Source organism: Photinus pyralis, unplaced genomic scaffold (assembly GCF_008802855.1).
Source record: "Photinus pyralis isolate 1611_PpyrPB1 unplaced genomic scaffold, Ppyr1.3 Ppyr1.4_LG1, whole genome shotgun sequence".
Classification (NCBI taxonomy): Eukaryota; Metazoa; Arthropoda; class Insecta; order Coleoptera; family Lampyridae; genus Photinus; species Photinus pyralis.
The window spans coordinates 43429388-43444453 of NW_022170249.1; the positions used below are offsets into that span (position 1 = coordinate 43429388).

Sequence of the window (15066 nt, forward strand, 5' to 3'; positions counted from 1 at the left end):
GAAATGTATGTACGCCCATAACTTCAGAACGACTGGACCATATTAGATAAATCATTTGTTGTTGTTATTATCAGGACAAGGTTTATATAAAAGATAATTTCCAAAAAATCCTACGGAAAGACGAAAAAAACATTTTTCTCTTTTCCGCCATTTTATATCGCAATATAAATAGATAGCCAGGCGAAGGTTTCTGATGTGTGGTAAACGTGGCCTAAACCTAACTTTTGTCACATCCGGTAGCGAGACTTTCTGGCGAGGTGTGGGGTGCCGCCGACGCGAAATTCTTCACAGAGGAACACAAACACATATGAACTTGTTTACAAAAATATATATTTTGTATATTTACATAACATTCAATGTTTGGTTATTGTTTTGTCTTTTAAGCATGTCCAATAAGATAACATTCATGTAACTAGCCTAAACTAGCAGATCAAGTTTATTGTCGATCAAAATTATAAGTACATTCATTTACTTATTTATCAAAAACACTTTAAAGATGTCTTAAAAAAATTTAGTAAAGATTTGGCCATTATTTCCTATAAATAATCCTTACCAAATGCAGTCTTTTGAGATTATTATAAATGAATGAAAATGGGTTTGATCGATTATCATGTACGAGTACTCACATAACAAATAGGAACTAAAATGTAAGTACGCAGTTAAACAAAGACATACTACTTAATTATATGACCCTATATATATATATGGCTAAAAGGTTAAAATAGAATATCACACGTATGAATGCATTGTGTAAGTAATAAATATGGTAACTTATGTCATCTTTGTCTTCGTCTTAGAACTACTCACTGTGTTTTTCTTACCTTAACTCCATATATATTTTCATCAAAAAGGCAATGCATTAAGGATAAAGAGTTTATAAACTAAAACTAAATGATCTATCACAACAATAAGCACATATGTAACTGGACGATAAAATTTAAGATCACGTGATTTTACGCAGACGCATGAGGCGAGTCCTCAGAATCAAGTAACTCATCATCCATCAAAAGGCCATCATTCTCTGAACAACTAACTCTTCTATAATCGTTTATAGTTCTGTATTGTGGACCACCTTTGCACGAACAGTTGTCATCCGTGTGTGTTCGATGGGCTAAATTGGAATTTCTATGCATCAAGAAATTATCGGTCACCCAAAACATTAATATCTAAAAAATCGCAGGTTTAAGTGTTTGCGAAATCAAGCGAGAACGTCTTACATTTACGAAAAATGGAATAATGAGCATTACGAAGGCAAGTTCGATTTTCGGATTATCTATCGGCGGTAAAATTAAATCTCTCACACTTTCCCAAAAGTTCAGTTGCATTAATAGCGTTATGCACGTTTTAACGATAACCATTAATCCTATGTATAAACAGCATTGGGCCAACCACGCGTTGACCGACGGCGGATTACCTAGACAGGATTTTAATATACAATAAACAAAGAAAAAAGAAATGTAATGAAATGCGGAAAAAGATAAAGATCCGTACAAGGAACGATCTTTAAAGCATGTAAAGGAATTTTGCTATTCACACAAGGTGATCGTAGCAAGGAAGATATAAAATCCAGGATAGCGCAGGCAAAAAAGCATTTGAACAAAAGCGGGATCTGCTAAGATCCGGGAGAAATTTAGGAATTAGGAAAACCTGCTAAAAACGTACATCTGGAGTGTAGCTCTATACGGGTGCGAAACGATAAGCAGGGAAGACAAAAGTAGGATAGAAGCGTTCGAAATGTGATGCTATAGAAGAATAATGACGATTAGCTGGATGGACAGGGTAACAAACGAAGCAGTCTTGGAGCTAGTACAGGACAATAGGAAATGTGGAAAACTGTACAGAGACGACGAGATAGAATGATAGGGCACATGCTCAGACACGGTGGATTAGTACAGTTAGCTATAGAAGGTAGGGCAGAGAGAGAGAGTAGGACGACAGAGGCTTAGATGCATAGACGAAATAGTTAGGGTAGTTATGTAGAAGTGAAAAGATTACCGCAGGATAGGAAATGGTGGAAGACTGCGTCCAACCAATCCTAGGATTGTGGACTCCATGAAGAATAAGGTGTTTATATTTACCATATTCCCCAAAATTGATCGCTTCCCATCCGTCTCGTTTCGATAAGTGTTGACTCAAGCGAATTCCTATGAATATAATGAAAAGACCCAGCGAGGAGTCTAGCAGAAAGTTGATAATATACCTACAATAAAAGAACATGGTTTGTTAAAATGACAATTTGTGCTGATTAGGATAGATCACTATAGCAAATTATAATTATGCGGCGCCAGATACAGATCTAACCTTTTGATTGACACAATGGAAAAATTTCTACTTATTCTCAAGTCACAAGTGTTTATGTTAACAGGAATGGGCAAACAAACAGTTTCAGTTAATAAAAAATTCTTTATTTTCTTGCGTAAAACAGTCATGTTAGCAATGTTTTACATGGGGTGTAGCCCGAGTGTAGGTTTCTTTGACATTAACAAACAGGGTAGTCTGAAAAGTATCTACAGTTCAGTGCGATGAAAGCACCGATGTTGCATAATATTGCCAACTGATAGTGTAGGAGTATGTGCGATTTATGCTATAAGGGAAAAGATTCTCACATGACCTAAAAACGATTAAACAACGACCTCAAAAGCCATTGATGTTATGGCTGCAATATCCAACTTGATTGAAAAATATAATATTTTATAGGTTAAAAAAAATGTTAACACCCTGTATAAAAACATTGATTTTTTTTTAAATATGTTTTTATAGTAAAAGCAGTTTTTATTTTTTTAATCGGGCGCGTCAGCAATTTTAGTTTTCAGAAAGGGCGCCCCATTAAAAGTAGTTTGGGTACCACCGAGGGTACCACTGTCTAGTAGAAATAGATGACATTGAAATTTAGAGTGAGATAATTTGCCGCTGAACCGGCGCTTTTGATAAGTTAATTATGTACTTAAAAAAGTCCCTACACTATTGTTCCGTAATTGAGAAGCCACTCGTATGGTAATTTGAAAATTATAAAATCACTTACAAGTTGAAGATAATGGTTTCAAATATCTACAACGTGTAAAACTGTTGTAATGCACATGTAATAGGTATAATGCATGCATGAGCAGCTATATCTGAATAAGATAGGCTTACCTAGGGGTTTTATTTATGTTAAAAGTTGTGTAATATCCAAGGTCCATATTTTAGGGACAATACACAATTCAGAAACGTAGATAAATAAAACATCAATGGGTACATGAAAACAACATTAATATTAAACTCCAAACGGAATTTTATTTTCGTCGAAAGCAATATTTTCTCCAAGAATTCGAATAATACACCAAGTGACTAGTGACTTACGCGGTTAGTATTTAAAAAGAATCTTCAGTAAGAAGTTCCAGTTGAAACGCGGGATATAAATAAACGAGTAAATAAATGTATAAAACTATTGTTTGCATAAATAAGTTCCTTTCACTTTATTTATTTGCATATACCAGAACCGAACCATCAATTTTGCCAGCCCTCATTTATTCATTAGCATTTGAACGAACCCTTATTTTTAAATTGATAATGAAAAGTTTTGCATTAAGTAATGATTTATTTTAAATTGAAACGGGTGGCCCGCTTTAGAATTAAAAACAGTATTTTTTCGAATAGCATAAGAAAATTAACACATGTACCGCTTCATAGCGAACGTCAAGAAAAGTATAACGGGCGATACCCAGCGATAATACGAACGGTATCGCGGGATTCCTGAAGAAATCGACCTACGAGAAGTACTTGCATGAAACAGAATTGGTCTTGAATTTTTGTAAGAATGAAGAACCGAATCCAAACAAAAATTTGGCTTATTTTGTTCCTTGATTAGGAATTTTGCATTTAATTTCGGTGATACCATTTCTTTAATTGTTTAGCATTCAGAAGCGTATGTACAGAAGAATTACCTATCAGTAATTCAGTATGTGGTAAAGATAAAATATTTGGACAAGGGTAAAATTTGGCATGAACCCGTTATCATGAAACAGGCATCGCAATTTTTGTATGAATCAAACCCATATTTTACATCCAGGTCAACCAGAGTATTAGATTTTAAATTTCAGACATTAAGCAGTGGCTTAAAATGATCTAAAACGTCAAATTTGATAACATTTTAAGATGTCCAAAAATGGTGATCACGATAGCAGCCTAGCGCGAGCTACCACCTCACAAAGCGCTTCATGAGCGATATCTAAAGATGGAAATACTCGAGTTAGATTTCTCGCGCGAGTTGCTGTCTGGTATAGCACTGTCGAGGTGTAAATATCACAGTACGTAACTAAGTCTCGAAGTAAGTACATATCAACTATCAAGGTACATTTTTTAACTTGGTTTTGACTTTACTTATTCTACATTGGTAAATGATTAGTTACTTATCTACTCCAAAAACACCAGATTCTAGCAGAGCAGTGTATGAACCTTACCTCAAGCAGTAATAATAAAGGAAGAAACAGAGGAAGAAACTAATTATCTTGTATAGTAATTCTAATTAGTACTTAAACTACTTAGAAACTAAAGTGCATGTTTACCAACATCAATTTATAAATGTAATTATAGGCAATTATTTGTAGAAAGTGGAACGATTCCAAATTTTAAACCTAAAAATGTGTTAATACTGGAAAAATGTACATAGTCACAATTAAATCCACATCCTAAAGGAAGAAGATAGCATTTCAAAACAACAAGTTATATTATAACTCTTCAAGTTACAACTATCACTGCGCATTAACCATGTAAATGTTAAATATTTGCCAATCGTATAATTAATAATAATGATACGCATAATTACAAACATCTACACATATCAGTGTAAACACGATGTGACTTGGTAAATAATGATTATGTCTACTCTCTTATTCTTTTCATTTTGAGTTATCACTGATGTTGATGTCAAATCGGAAATGGCCTACATAAAATTATGAACAAAATATCTAGTTCACACATTCACAAATTCTTTATTTGTATAGGACAAATACACACTTACCACGTACACGGATCGCCGGTGTATTGTCCCGCAAGCCAGACATTCGCCAAGTGTATCGCTATGGCACCCATACCCTGTTTCGATGTATCGTAAAACCAAATGAGCCATGATCTTCGTTCATTTTTTGGTTCACAAAATCGTTTCGCTACAAGCAATAACCTGAGTAGTGTGACATCGACAGAAATAGTGGTAGAAGTTTACCGATGAGACAAGTGAATGCTAAGCTCGCCAACAAAATCTGCAGGAACCAACCGAAATCGTCAATTAAGGCATTCTTGTTGCAGTGAAACCCCCCAGTAGGTTTGTGAAGGTTAATTGAGGAATTCATACCACAATGTTTTTTTGAAGAAAATTCAGTAGCACCATTTAAACAAGTGCTATACGATGTTTTTCGCACAACGTTTTATGTTTTCCCACACTTGTGTATTTAACATCACTAACGCGCTTTTCAGGAGGAACGAAAATGATTCACTGGTTGATCAGACGTAATTTGGATGCACTTATTACGTGAGCGTGTAACAGATTAACAACTTTCCTGGAAAAAGGAAATACGGCGAAGATAAGCAATAAATTAAATTATTATTTTTGTGGGACAGTGAGTTTGCGCGGCCTTCACAATTGTTGCACGAAACTGGAAAAGGAATAATCAGTGGTTCTCAAACGAGTAATAAGCAAAATACGGGTATTGTACATTTACATATTACAATCAGTATAGGGCATAGGCCTATAGGGCTATAGGCACAGATTATTTACAATCTGTGGTACGGGCTTCAAAGGTACACGTATTAGCGTAAAGTACTATTTATTCAGTCTCATTTATATGAATAAAGCTCAAGCATTTTATCTTACATGGTCTGAAAAGGCTTAGTAGGTACATGCATAGTTAACTATTATGTAGTTAGTTATTACAACACAATTAACACAACTAAAGAAATTTCTCGGACTTAATTGCGTATAGGGGTAGACATTGCCCTAGATATATGAAGAGCGTTCGAAGCTGGACAAAACAGGAGACATGGTGAATTGAGAATTGAGATATCATGGTTAATCCATAATTCTTACTGGTCACTGGAAGATCGGCACGTATCTATACAAAATGAAAAAAAGGAAACAAGAAAGAGTGTTGAGATTGATGCGCCATAGGTGAAGATTGTTTAATTAGCAAACAAAGTAATAAAGAAGACGTCCAGTTCATGACATGATGAAGGATGAAGGCACAAGAAGATCTTATAGCTGCGCAACAGCAACGTGATGTACATATGTGCGAAGAAGGCGCCATGGCTTGAATGGGGAATAAAAAGTGGTGAAACAGATGCACCATAGATAGGCCTAGCTTGCGTGAATGAGACCTTAAGGAGTGCTGCATGTGAATTTTGAGTCCCTTGCCTCGTAGTTCTAGTTACGCCACTGCTTTGCCTGCACGGTCCATAAAACCTGAAATAAATTCATATTTTGATTGGTTTTTCTGTGATTTTTTTTTTACTGAATTCAGATTTGCATTATGTTTATCATTAGTGTTAAACCTGTCATGTAAGAATTACAATATTCAATTTTCCATCATTTAAACTTCGCGCCATTTAGTATAATGCAGGATGACAGTTTGTAGCCCTGATTTTAGTTGTTAGTTCCTTTTTAAGACGTTGAATCCGCTAGTTGGTGAAGACGGGGAAAATTTTTAATTTTCTTTAATCATCTGCCCCATTTAACTTTATTTTCAAAAATTAGTTAAAGAAACTAAAGCAAAAAATGCCACCAAAGTTTGATCCTACTGAAGTTAAGTACGGTAAGTTGACAGTACGCTGTGAAATTTATATAACCTCATTTTATCATTTATTTACCATTACTAATTTTTTCAGTGTACTTAAGATGTGTCGGTGGAGAAGTTGGCGCAACATCTTCGCTTGCCCCAAAAATTGGTCCACTAGGTCTCGTAAGTACTTTCAATACACTATCGTTAGGTTAAAGTGTTACATGTGTCACGTCTTTTTAGAGCCCTAAGAAAGTGGGAGATGATATTGCTAAAGGAACAGCAGACTGGAAAGGTTTAAAAATAACCGTTCAACTGAAAATCCAAAATCGACAAGCTACAATTAGCGTTGTACCATCTGCCGCTTCTCTTATAATTAAGGCATTGAAAGAACCTCCACGTGACAGAAAGAAGCAAAAGAATAGTAAGTTAACAGTATCAGTGGTGTGTATTGCATAGGCACCAATTACGATGTTAAGCTTACTAGCTTCACATTTGAGTGCAAAGTGCTAGAGTACGATATTCCCTCTTGCAACTCACGTTTACGAAATACTAAATGTGTTACTAATGGGAACGTACACTTCTTCTAAAGCTGTGCTTGTATTAAGTTTCAACAAGAAATCATTTGTATGTTAGCATTTCGTCTGATTAAATTAATGTTTAATAATAGTAATATTTACTTATAACTGAGCAGTGTAATTTACCCTAGTTTGATGAATTCTGCAACTACATTATTGTATAATTTCAGTTAAACACAATGGCAACATTAGTTTCGACGACATTTTAGCGATTGCAAGACAAATGAGGCCGAGATCAATGGCGAAAAAACTAGAAGGTACAGTTAAGGAAATGTTGGGAACTGCACAATCCGTCGGTTGCACAATCGATGGCAAGTTGCCACATGACGTTATCGATGAAATTAATAACGGCACTGTAGAAGTACCGGAAGAATGAATTCGTTGATTAATAAATTACTTAAGTAATAATGATACTTTGTTTTTGTTCTGGTAGTTTAATCGATCCATGTTTCAAGTACATTAATTCCTAAATCCTCAACTTCTTTTTTGCCATTCTTTGTTACAATTGTACCATCATTTTTTAAAACCGCTATGAATGGCACATACGCGACTTCAAATCTATATCTTAATTCCCTGTAAATGCTTATTTTTTATTTGGGAAGATTTGAAATGGAAATTACTCGATTACAGGACTTCCAAATGGAATGGCGAACCAGTTCCCATGATTATTTCTAAAGCCTTTCATCATTTCCTCCATGTTATCGTCTAGTGAAATATAAATAATTTCTAAGGGAATTTGTCTGTTTCGAGATTCCTAAAAATTTGAATGTAGTTTGATGTTTTAGGATAATTCTGTACTTGCAGTGTATATGCTCTTAATTTTTGGCAACAGCAATTTGCATCCTGAACACCAGGACGCGGAAAAATAATACATTATGTATTTATTGTTTTGTGTTACAGTTTTTCCGGGTATTGTATTGCCGTTGGTGTTAATTAACTCTAATTCTTGAATAGCAACAGTATATCTCTAAATGGAAACTCTTGGTTTTCATGAGCTGTAAAAGCAAACTTACCTTACATTGTTGCAGTACTGAAAGTAATGAAGGAATTTTTCTTAAATACAGCATTTGTGAAATTAGACAAGTCTGCTGCTAATAATAATTTGTAGAAATCACTGTGGATAATATGATAAAAATTTGACAAGTTTTGACATTTTGTTTTCTAAATTTTTTTACATAAAAGTCAGGAAAATGAATAAATGATATATCTTACTGGCGAGGAAATATTGAAATACGAGGCCCCTTTAGAAGCGAGTACTTTAATTTCCGAGTCAGGTAATGACATTTTACTGACGGGTTTTGTATTAAATTTTACCCGAAATCGTCTTTTAATACAAAATTTCAATTTCATGTCTAATTTTGATTAATGTCAATCTGTCAGTGATGACAGGAGTCATTATAGACATTTGGAAATGTCAAAAATGGGGCCGGTAGAGTGACAAGCGGCAGGAAACGTAGTCTACTCTGCCTCTGTCATGGAAACTAAAATTTGCTGACAGAAAGTACAGTAAAGTGGGGATATTACCACATACCATTAATCTTTATTCATTGCCTACTCCCAGTGGTCTACCCCGAGATTTTAAACGTGTTTTCATAACCATGGAGCTTAGTAGTCGAAAAAAATTGCCCAATCATTCAATCAACATTTGTGTATGCACCCCCCCCCCCCCCAACGGTGGTTCGAGGGGTCGGAACTTCAAGAGGAAGGGTAAAAGAGCATATGTGCCAATTTTCGGTGGCTTTACTCAGAAGTGCGCACTTTTTTCCTAATCTCCCAGACTAGTAGGCAAGAGGCTATATGTCAGTTTTGATTCAGGAAAAGCTTATGAAGTCTCGCCCATTTCATTTCTTTTCTTGCTAAGCCTGTAAAAATAAAGACATTTTCTTACCAAGATATTTATCTCCTAATAAATTAAGTTGTCAAATAAGAAAGTACTATTACGTACATCATAAGTAAAAAGAAATAAATACAAATTTAATGTTTTTTTTATACTATAACATTTTGGTTTCTTTGGCGGCAATTGAATTTTGAAATTGAAATAGGGGCAAGAACATCTTAATGCGACACTGTGCACACCGACGATTATCGAATTCGAAATTCGTCTGTCATCGGTCGATTCATCGTGCATGGTTGCGTGAGAAATTTGTTTTGTTACGTTAATTATTTACTTTATAGCTATTTACAATTATTAACATAAAAATAGTAAATACTAAATACAATGGATGATGAAGCGGAAACGTATAAACTATGGCGAATAAGAAAAACAGTGATGCAAGTACGTGATGGACTTAACCTTACTTTGTAATGTTTTTGTTTATTTCTTGTAGCTTTGCCATGATCGAGGCTATTTAGTGACACAAGACGAATTGGATCAAACATTAGAACAGTTTAAGGAACAGTTCGGTGATAAACCTAGGTATTAATCTATCATCTAGCTTAATCTCTGTGTAACAACTTCAATTACAGCGAAAAACGACCCTCACGAACTGAATTAACTGTCCTGGTCGCCCACAATGACGATCCTACAGATCAGATGTTCGTTTTCTTTCCTGACGAACCTAAAATTGGTATTAAAACTATAAAAACTTACTGTCAGCGTATGCAAGATGAAAATATACACAGAGCTATCATCGTTGTACAGCAGGGAATGACACCATCTGCAAAACAATCGTTGGTCGATATGGCGCCAAAATATATTCTGGAACAATTTTTGGAGTCAGAATTGTTAATTAATATTACAGAGCATGAGTTGGTTCCCGAACATGTTGTGATGACACCTGAAGAAAAACAGGAGTTGTTGGCAAGATAGTATCCTTTTAAGTAAATTGATTTGTTAGATTTTGTAGAAGTTCTAAGATTTTGTATTTCTCAAGGCCTCGAGCAACATAATATAATTTAGCTGCAACTTGTGTTTGCCATTCAACCAGTTTTTAGAAATTAATTGCATAAGTAAAATTACTCCAGAAATGATTAACTCTCCGGTTAATTACACTAATTATAAGACCAAAGATCATTTTAAATCAGTCCTGCAAGTTAGGTACATTTGATGATCAGAGTCAGTTTCTTAAATGTCTGTAAACTACAGGCAAATTGGGAAAAAGTATCATTTCAAGGACATGTACAGTACTTTTTGCCTGCAATTTACAAATTATGCTTTTGGAATGGGAAAAATCAAAATGCTAAGCAAGGTCCTTAACATTTTTCAGTAAATTAAAAGAAAACATGTTAATGAGAATACAAGCTGGAGATCCCGTGGCAAGGTACTTTGGGTTAAAACGAGGCCAGGTATGATCAAAATGTTTATTTTCAATTATATTTGTAACCAAGCATCCCTTTTACAGGTCGTGAAAATTATACGTCCTTCGGAAACAGCAGGTCGCTATATTTCTTATAGGCTAGTATGTTGATGTTACTAATAAGAATTCTAATTTTTTTCTAAGTACATGTAATATTTCATATAAATATATTCATTTTCATTAAAGAATTATTATGTATGGGTTGTTATAACTAAAATCTCAATAGATTTTTTTGTACCTACACTTTATTTTTTATTTGTGTATTGCTCCTTGGTCAGATTCAGCCAAAATACTGGGTTTACTGATAACTTGTAACCCACTTGGTAAACCCATAGTTGGCATTTGTAAAAAAAATTGCATAAAAAGACTTGTTATGCGCTTTATAATTTAAAAAACATTTGAAATAGATCTAGATTACTCATCCTTTCATCATGCTGTTTTTCATTTGCACATTAAAAATACAAACATTACATTTCAAACTTTGAAGGTGTTAGCCCCGGTTCTCCTCAGCCAGGTCTGCATTTCTGTGTTTGGGTATTATTGGAGAAGTGGTGGACAAGTTTTCAGCGTGCCTCAAATACCCAAAAATGTCTACCAACTCTCCTACTATAATCAAGAAGAAAGAGGAATCTGAGCTCTCTTTGTAAACGCAGCTCAAACAATATTAATATTGAAATAATATTTATTACATACAATGGAACGGTGTTCGTCGTGCATTTCTTAAACCAGATTTGTGCCTTGGTCATTTCATTTTGTAATGAAAATGCTATACTGCTGTCCTAGGTTACAGGTTCTCCAATGGTGATGTAGTAAATCTGTGTCAAGTTAGAACATACCGGGTGGTGCCGAGCGCGACGTAGCATAGGGATTGCAATGGTAATTTCTTTATAGCCTAAATACGTTTTTTTTTAGGGAAAAAAATACTGCATCTGTTCATACGATTACTTATAATTTTCCGTTTTTCAAAACCGTGTTTGGGGTTTGGACTTGTGCAAGATTTATTTGCAGCCCCGTGAGGTTGGAAAAGTGCAGATCGTTATCGCTACTATCTACATTGTGATTGTGGAGTATTGTTGACTCACTTAAATTTAAATAAATCCGCATAACACTTCCTAATTGCTTTGAAGTTAAAACGATACAATTATACATATAACATTGAAGGAAAGAAAATAGGTCATTCAAAATTGTATACGGTTTAAAATTTTTGGTACGTAGAAAACGTTTATAGGTAGGTAAATATCACATTTACACACACAATTATATTAAATCAATAGGTAACAGTAGGTTAATGACAAATGCAAACAATTACTAGCGTTGGAAATAATTCCATAGTTTACCTATGCGTCGAGAAAAAGTGGATTGTAGGTATATGTAAGTAGTGGGAAATAAATTGCAGCAATAACTGTTTCGAAATTAATTTTTATTTATTAGCGAAGGGAATAGAGTAGGTAGGTACTGTAAAAGATCTTTTTGTTTATTACCCTCGACAGCAACGGTCTTTTTTGCTACCTTACATAAAACGTTCAGAACTTTTCCTAACTTTGAAGTTTTTACGTTCAAAAGTGTATGCGCCTAAGCTTTTACGCAGGCAGTTTAATTTGTGTCGAAGCTCGTGTAAACTTTGAACTGCTTTACTTCCTTAATGAAATACGTCTACAAGTCCAATCTATTCACATGACTGAGGATAATCCAATTTCGGAATTGTGCCTACTATTATATAATACCCACACTACCTACGTTACGTTGTTATGCAATAAACTGTACCCCCAAAGTTGCCAAGGTTCCATTCTGTTAAGTGCTTAAGATCTTTAAAGGCGCCTCGTTCAGATTCCGAGCACCAATAGAGAAACACACGTAATTGCCTCCGCCCTCATTGATTGGCAATACTCGCATGAGAATAACATTGGCAAGATCAATAATCTCCAGCAACATCTTGGACGCGCATTGTGAATTATGCAAACTTTAAGTAGGAATGCTTAATACCTTTATCGATAATCAATAACCTTTCAAGACACGGCAGTTGGATGTTAAATTTAAGCATTTACGAACGACGTTTATTTAAATATTTGTATTTCAACAGAAAAATAGTTACCTCTACATTTTGGCTGTCCCCACTTTCATATACTTATACGCGATATGAAACTGTAAGTCAAAATGAACAGAATTTTACAATGGGGGAGGTTATTATCTTTATGATTGTATAATTGTATACAGGGTGTTTTTTTGGGAGCTTTAGTTAAAAGTTTCTGGGAAAGTAAAATAGGTAGGATTTTGAAAATTTGTACTTAGGTGTTACTCTGAAGGCCGAATCGATGTAAAATATTTTCAAAATGGCCGCACTTCCGGAAACACCGGAAGTAGATAGTAACTTCGTTATTTTAAATGGCAACCCCTATTTTTTATTGCATTTTTGGATTCTACGTGAAATTTCAGTTCTTTTGATACCCATATGTCATATCTGCCATTTATGGTTTTTAAGTTATTTTGACTTTAAGAAAAAAAAATGGCGGATGCAGATGGTACCTTGATAATTGATTACTTGAAAAAGGTTATAGTCATGGCAACCCATTTTTATCAGTGCATAGAGAATGAATAGGGCTTTCTTTTACTGTACTTAAAACAAAGTTAAGTTGCGTACAACCGCACCTATGGAGATCCAAATTTAAGAAACTTCAAAGTCTATAAACTCAGTTTTTTTTAAATGGAATGACCATGTTCTTAATATTGCATGAGATAGAGAATCGAAATTGGCATATTTTGATATTACATGTTCCTATAGCTATCTTTAACAGTTTCTGATTTATTCCCATTTCATTGAATTGATCTCGGAATTGATGCCATTTTTTTCGCATTTTCTTTTTAGTAGTTGGCCATGATTTTATAACAATCGAATTTTAAACAAATCAAGGAATGGATTCTTTAATACCACTGATTCTAGTTCTAGTCTAAATAATTCATTAATAAATAACTCATTTAATAAGGATATAGGACAGAAAATTTTTGAAAAATCTAAACAGAGTCGTTCAACTGAATTTCTTAAACAACGTATAAGTCTGGAAATTAAGAGAGGTAATGCGATATCTGTTCTAGCAACAATTCCATACCAAAAATGTTTCAACAAAGTTTTTTATATTTTGCATTGAATTTATTTTGTTAATCTTGCATTTGCAATTCAATTCATTTTCTTAAATATTCTCTTGTAGAGCTTTGTATAACTTGTGCTTCAACGGTTTGTAGTGCATTAGGGGTACAAAATTTCAAAAATTCATACAATTTCGTTCTAGTTTTCGAATGAATGTACGGAAAGCACGCGCCGCGATTCTGCCCATTTCACCATAAATAACAATTAAATTCCAAAATAGGTGAAACCACTGCGAGTCATTTTTCGATTTTTGAAAAACTTATGTTAACCTATAACAGTGGGTGATGGATTAGTGTCACTAGATTTGTTTAAAATTCAATTGTTATAGAATCATGGCCGACTACTAAAAAGAAAATCCTAAAAAAATAGTGTCAATTCAATAAAATGGGAATAAGTCAGAAACTGTTAAAGATAGCTATAGGAACATGTATTGTCAAAATATGCCCATTTCGATTCTCTATCTCATGGAATAGTAAGAACATGGTCATTCCAAAAAAAACTGAGTTTTTAGTCTTTGAAGTTTCATAAATTTGGATATCCATAGGGGCGGTCGTACGCAACTTAACTTTTTTTTAAGTGCACTAAAAGAAAGCCCTATTCATTCTCTATGCACTGATAAAAATAGGTTGCCATGACTACAACCGTTTGCAAGTAATCAATTATCAAGGTACCATCTGCATCCGCCATTTTTTTTCTTAAAGTCAAAATAACTTAAAAACCATAAATGGTAGATATCGACATATGGGTATCAAAAGAAGTGAAATTTCACGTAGAATCCAAAAAAGCAATAAAAAATAGGGGTTGCCATTTAAAATAACGAAGTTACTATCTACTTCCGGTGTTTCCGGAAGTGCGGCCATTTTGAAAATATTTTACATCGATTCGGCCTTCAGAGTAACTCCTAAGTACAAATTTTCAAAAACCTACCTATTTTACTTTCCCAGAAACTTTTAACTAAAGCTCCCAAAAAAACACCCTGTATAGTAATTAGTTATTTACCTACTTTAATCTGCATCGAATTGAGTTTTCTGTAATTCGTTAAAACGCGTTTTAATTAGGTATATTTAGGTACATATTTATATGATTATGTAAGTTAAGATTTACGAAAAAGTACCTACTGTTTTGGAGTTGGATTACTAATTAAAACACTCCCGTGTATTTTCTCTTATCGATCTAATTTATTTACCTGACATAACGAACGTTAAACATAACAATTGAATATCTCACTAATTTTCCCTATTACTTTGATCTGATCAATGGCATAAATTTGTTGGGACACAACATTCAGCCCCCTATTGAAAACA

General features: G+C 34.2%; 4 protein-coding genes across 4 annotated transcripts; 2 read left to right on the plus strand and 2 right to left on the minus strand.

Moving 5' to 3' along the window:
- Nucleotides 1-770: 770 nt before the first annotated feature.
- LOC116176707 (store-operated calcium entry regulator STIMATE-like) lies at nucleotides 771-5625 on the minus strand. Its single transcript, XM_031495455.1, has 5 exons — nucleotides 5201-5625; nucleotides 5000-5144; nucleotides 2079-2200; nucleotides 1218-1414; nucleotides 771-1166 (listed from the first exon to the last, which is right to left on the minus strand). Exons 1-5 carry the CDS (start codon nucleotides 5325-5327, stop codon nucleotides 954-956), a joined length of 804 nt encoding a protein of 267 aa, XP_031351315.1. The 5' UTR covers nucleotides 5328-5625; the 3' UTR covers nucleotides 771-953.
- Nucleotides 5626-6619: 994 nt separating this feature from the next.
- On the plus strand, nucleotides 6620-7735 carry LOC116176714 (60S ribosomal protein L12). Its single transcript, XM_031495466.1, has 4 exons — nucleotides 6620-6782; nucleotides 6856-6929; nucleotides 6990-7170; nucleotides 7495-7735. The coding sequence occupies exons 1-4, from the start codon at nucleotides 6746-6748 to the stop codon at nucleotides 7698-7700; spliced, it is 498 nt and encodes a 165-aa protein (XP_031351326.1). The 5' UTR covers nucleotides 6620-6745; the 3' UTR covers nucleotides 7701-7735.
- On the minus strand, nucleotides 7721-8476 carry LOC116176722 (nucleoredoxin-like protein 2). The gene is made up of 4 exons (XM_031495478.1): nucleotides 8338-8476; nucleotides 8127-8291; nucleotides 7945-8078; nucleotides 7721-7897 (listed from the first exon to the last, which is right to left on the minus strand). Exons 1-4 carry the CDS (start codon nucleotides 8389-8391, stop codon nucleotides 7759-7761), a joined length of 492 nt encoding a protein of 163 aa, XP_031351338.1. The 5' UTR covers nucleotides 8392-8476; the 3' UTR covers nucleotides 7721-7758.
- Nucleotides 8477-9409: 933 nt separating this feature from the next.
- On the plus strand, nucleotides 9410-10818 carry LOC116180392 (DNA-directed RNA polymerases I, II, and III subunit RPABC1). Its single transcript, XM_031500363.1, has 5 exons — nucleotides 9410-9599; nucleotides 9652-9740; nucleotides 9791-10132; nucleotides 10531-10609; nucleotides 10666-10818. Exons 1-5 carry the CDS (start codon nucleotides 9543-9545, stop codon nucleotides 10729-10731), a joined length of 633 nt encoding a protein of 210 aa, XP_031356223.1. The 5' UTR covers nucleotides 9410-9542; the 3' UTR covers nucleotides 10732-10818.
- The last annotated feature ends 4248 nt before the right edge of the window (nucleotides 10819-15066 follow it).

Excerpts from the sequence above, each read along its gene's own strand:
- LOC116180392 (XM_031500363.1), top strand. The coding sequence starts at position 9,543 with ATGGATGATGAAGCGGAAACGTATAAACTATGGCGAATAAGAAAAACA. Across the intron at positions 9,741-9,790 it reads CAGTTCGGTGATAAACCTAG|CGAAAAACGACCCTCACGAA; the intron begins GTATTAATCTAT and ends CTTCAATTACAG. Across the intron at positions 10,610-10,665 it reads TTGGGTTAAAACGAGGCCAG|GTCGTGAAAATTATACGTCC; the intron begins GTATGATCAAAA and ends TCCCTTTTACAG.
- LOC116176722 (XM_031495478.1), bottom strand. The coding sequence starts at position 8,391 with ATGCTGTATTTAAGAAAAATTCCTTCATTACTTTCAGTACTGCAACAA. Across the intron at positions 8,292-8,337 it reads CAGTACTGCAACAATGTAAG|AGATATACTGTTGCTATTCA; the intron begins GTAAGTTTGCTT and ends GTTTCCATTTAG. Across the intron at positions 8,079-8,126 it reads AAATTAAGAGCATATACACT|GAATCTCGAAACAGACAAAT; the intron begins GCAAGTACAGAA and ends TCAAATTTTTAG.
- LOC116176707 (XM_031495455.1), bottom strand. The coding sequence starts at position 5,327 with ATGAATTCCTCAATTAACCTTCACAAACCTACTGGGGGGTTTCACTGC. Across the intron at positions 5,145-5,200 it reads AGCATTCACTTGTCTCATCG|CGAAACGATTTTGTGAACCA; the intron begins GTAAACTTCTAC and ends TATTGCTTGTAG. Across the intron at positions 2,201-4,999 it reads ACCGGCGATCCGTGTACGTG|GTATATTATCAACTTTCTGC; the intron begins GTAAGTGTGTAT and ends CTTTTATTGTAG.
- LOC116176714 (XM_031495466.1), top strand. The coding sequence starts at position 6,746 with ATGCCACCAAAGTTTGATCCTACTGAAGTTAAGTACG. Across the intron at positions 6,783-6,855 it reads TCCTACTGAAGTTAAGTACG|TGTACTTAAGATGTGTCGGT; the intron begins GTAAGTTGACAG and ends TAATTTTTTCAG. Across the intron at positions 7,171-7,494 it reads CAGAAAGAAGCAAAAGAATA|TTAAACACAATGGCAACATT; the intron begins GTAAGTTAACAG and ends GTATAATTTCAG.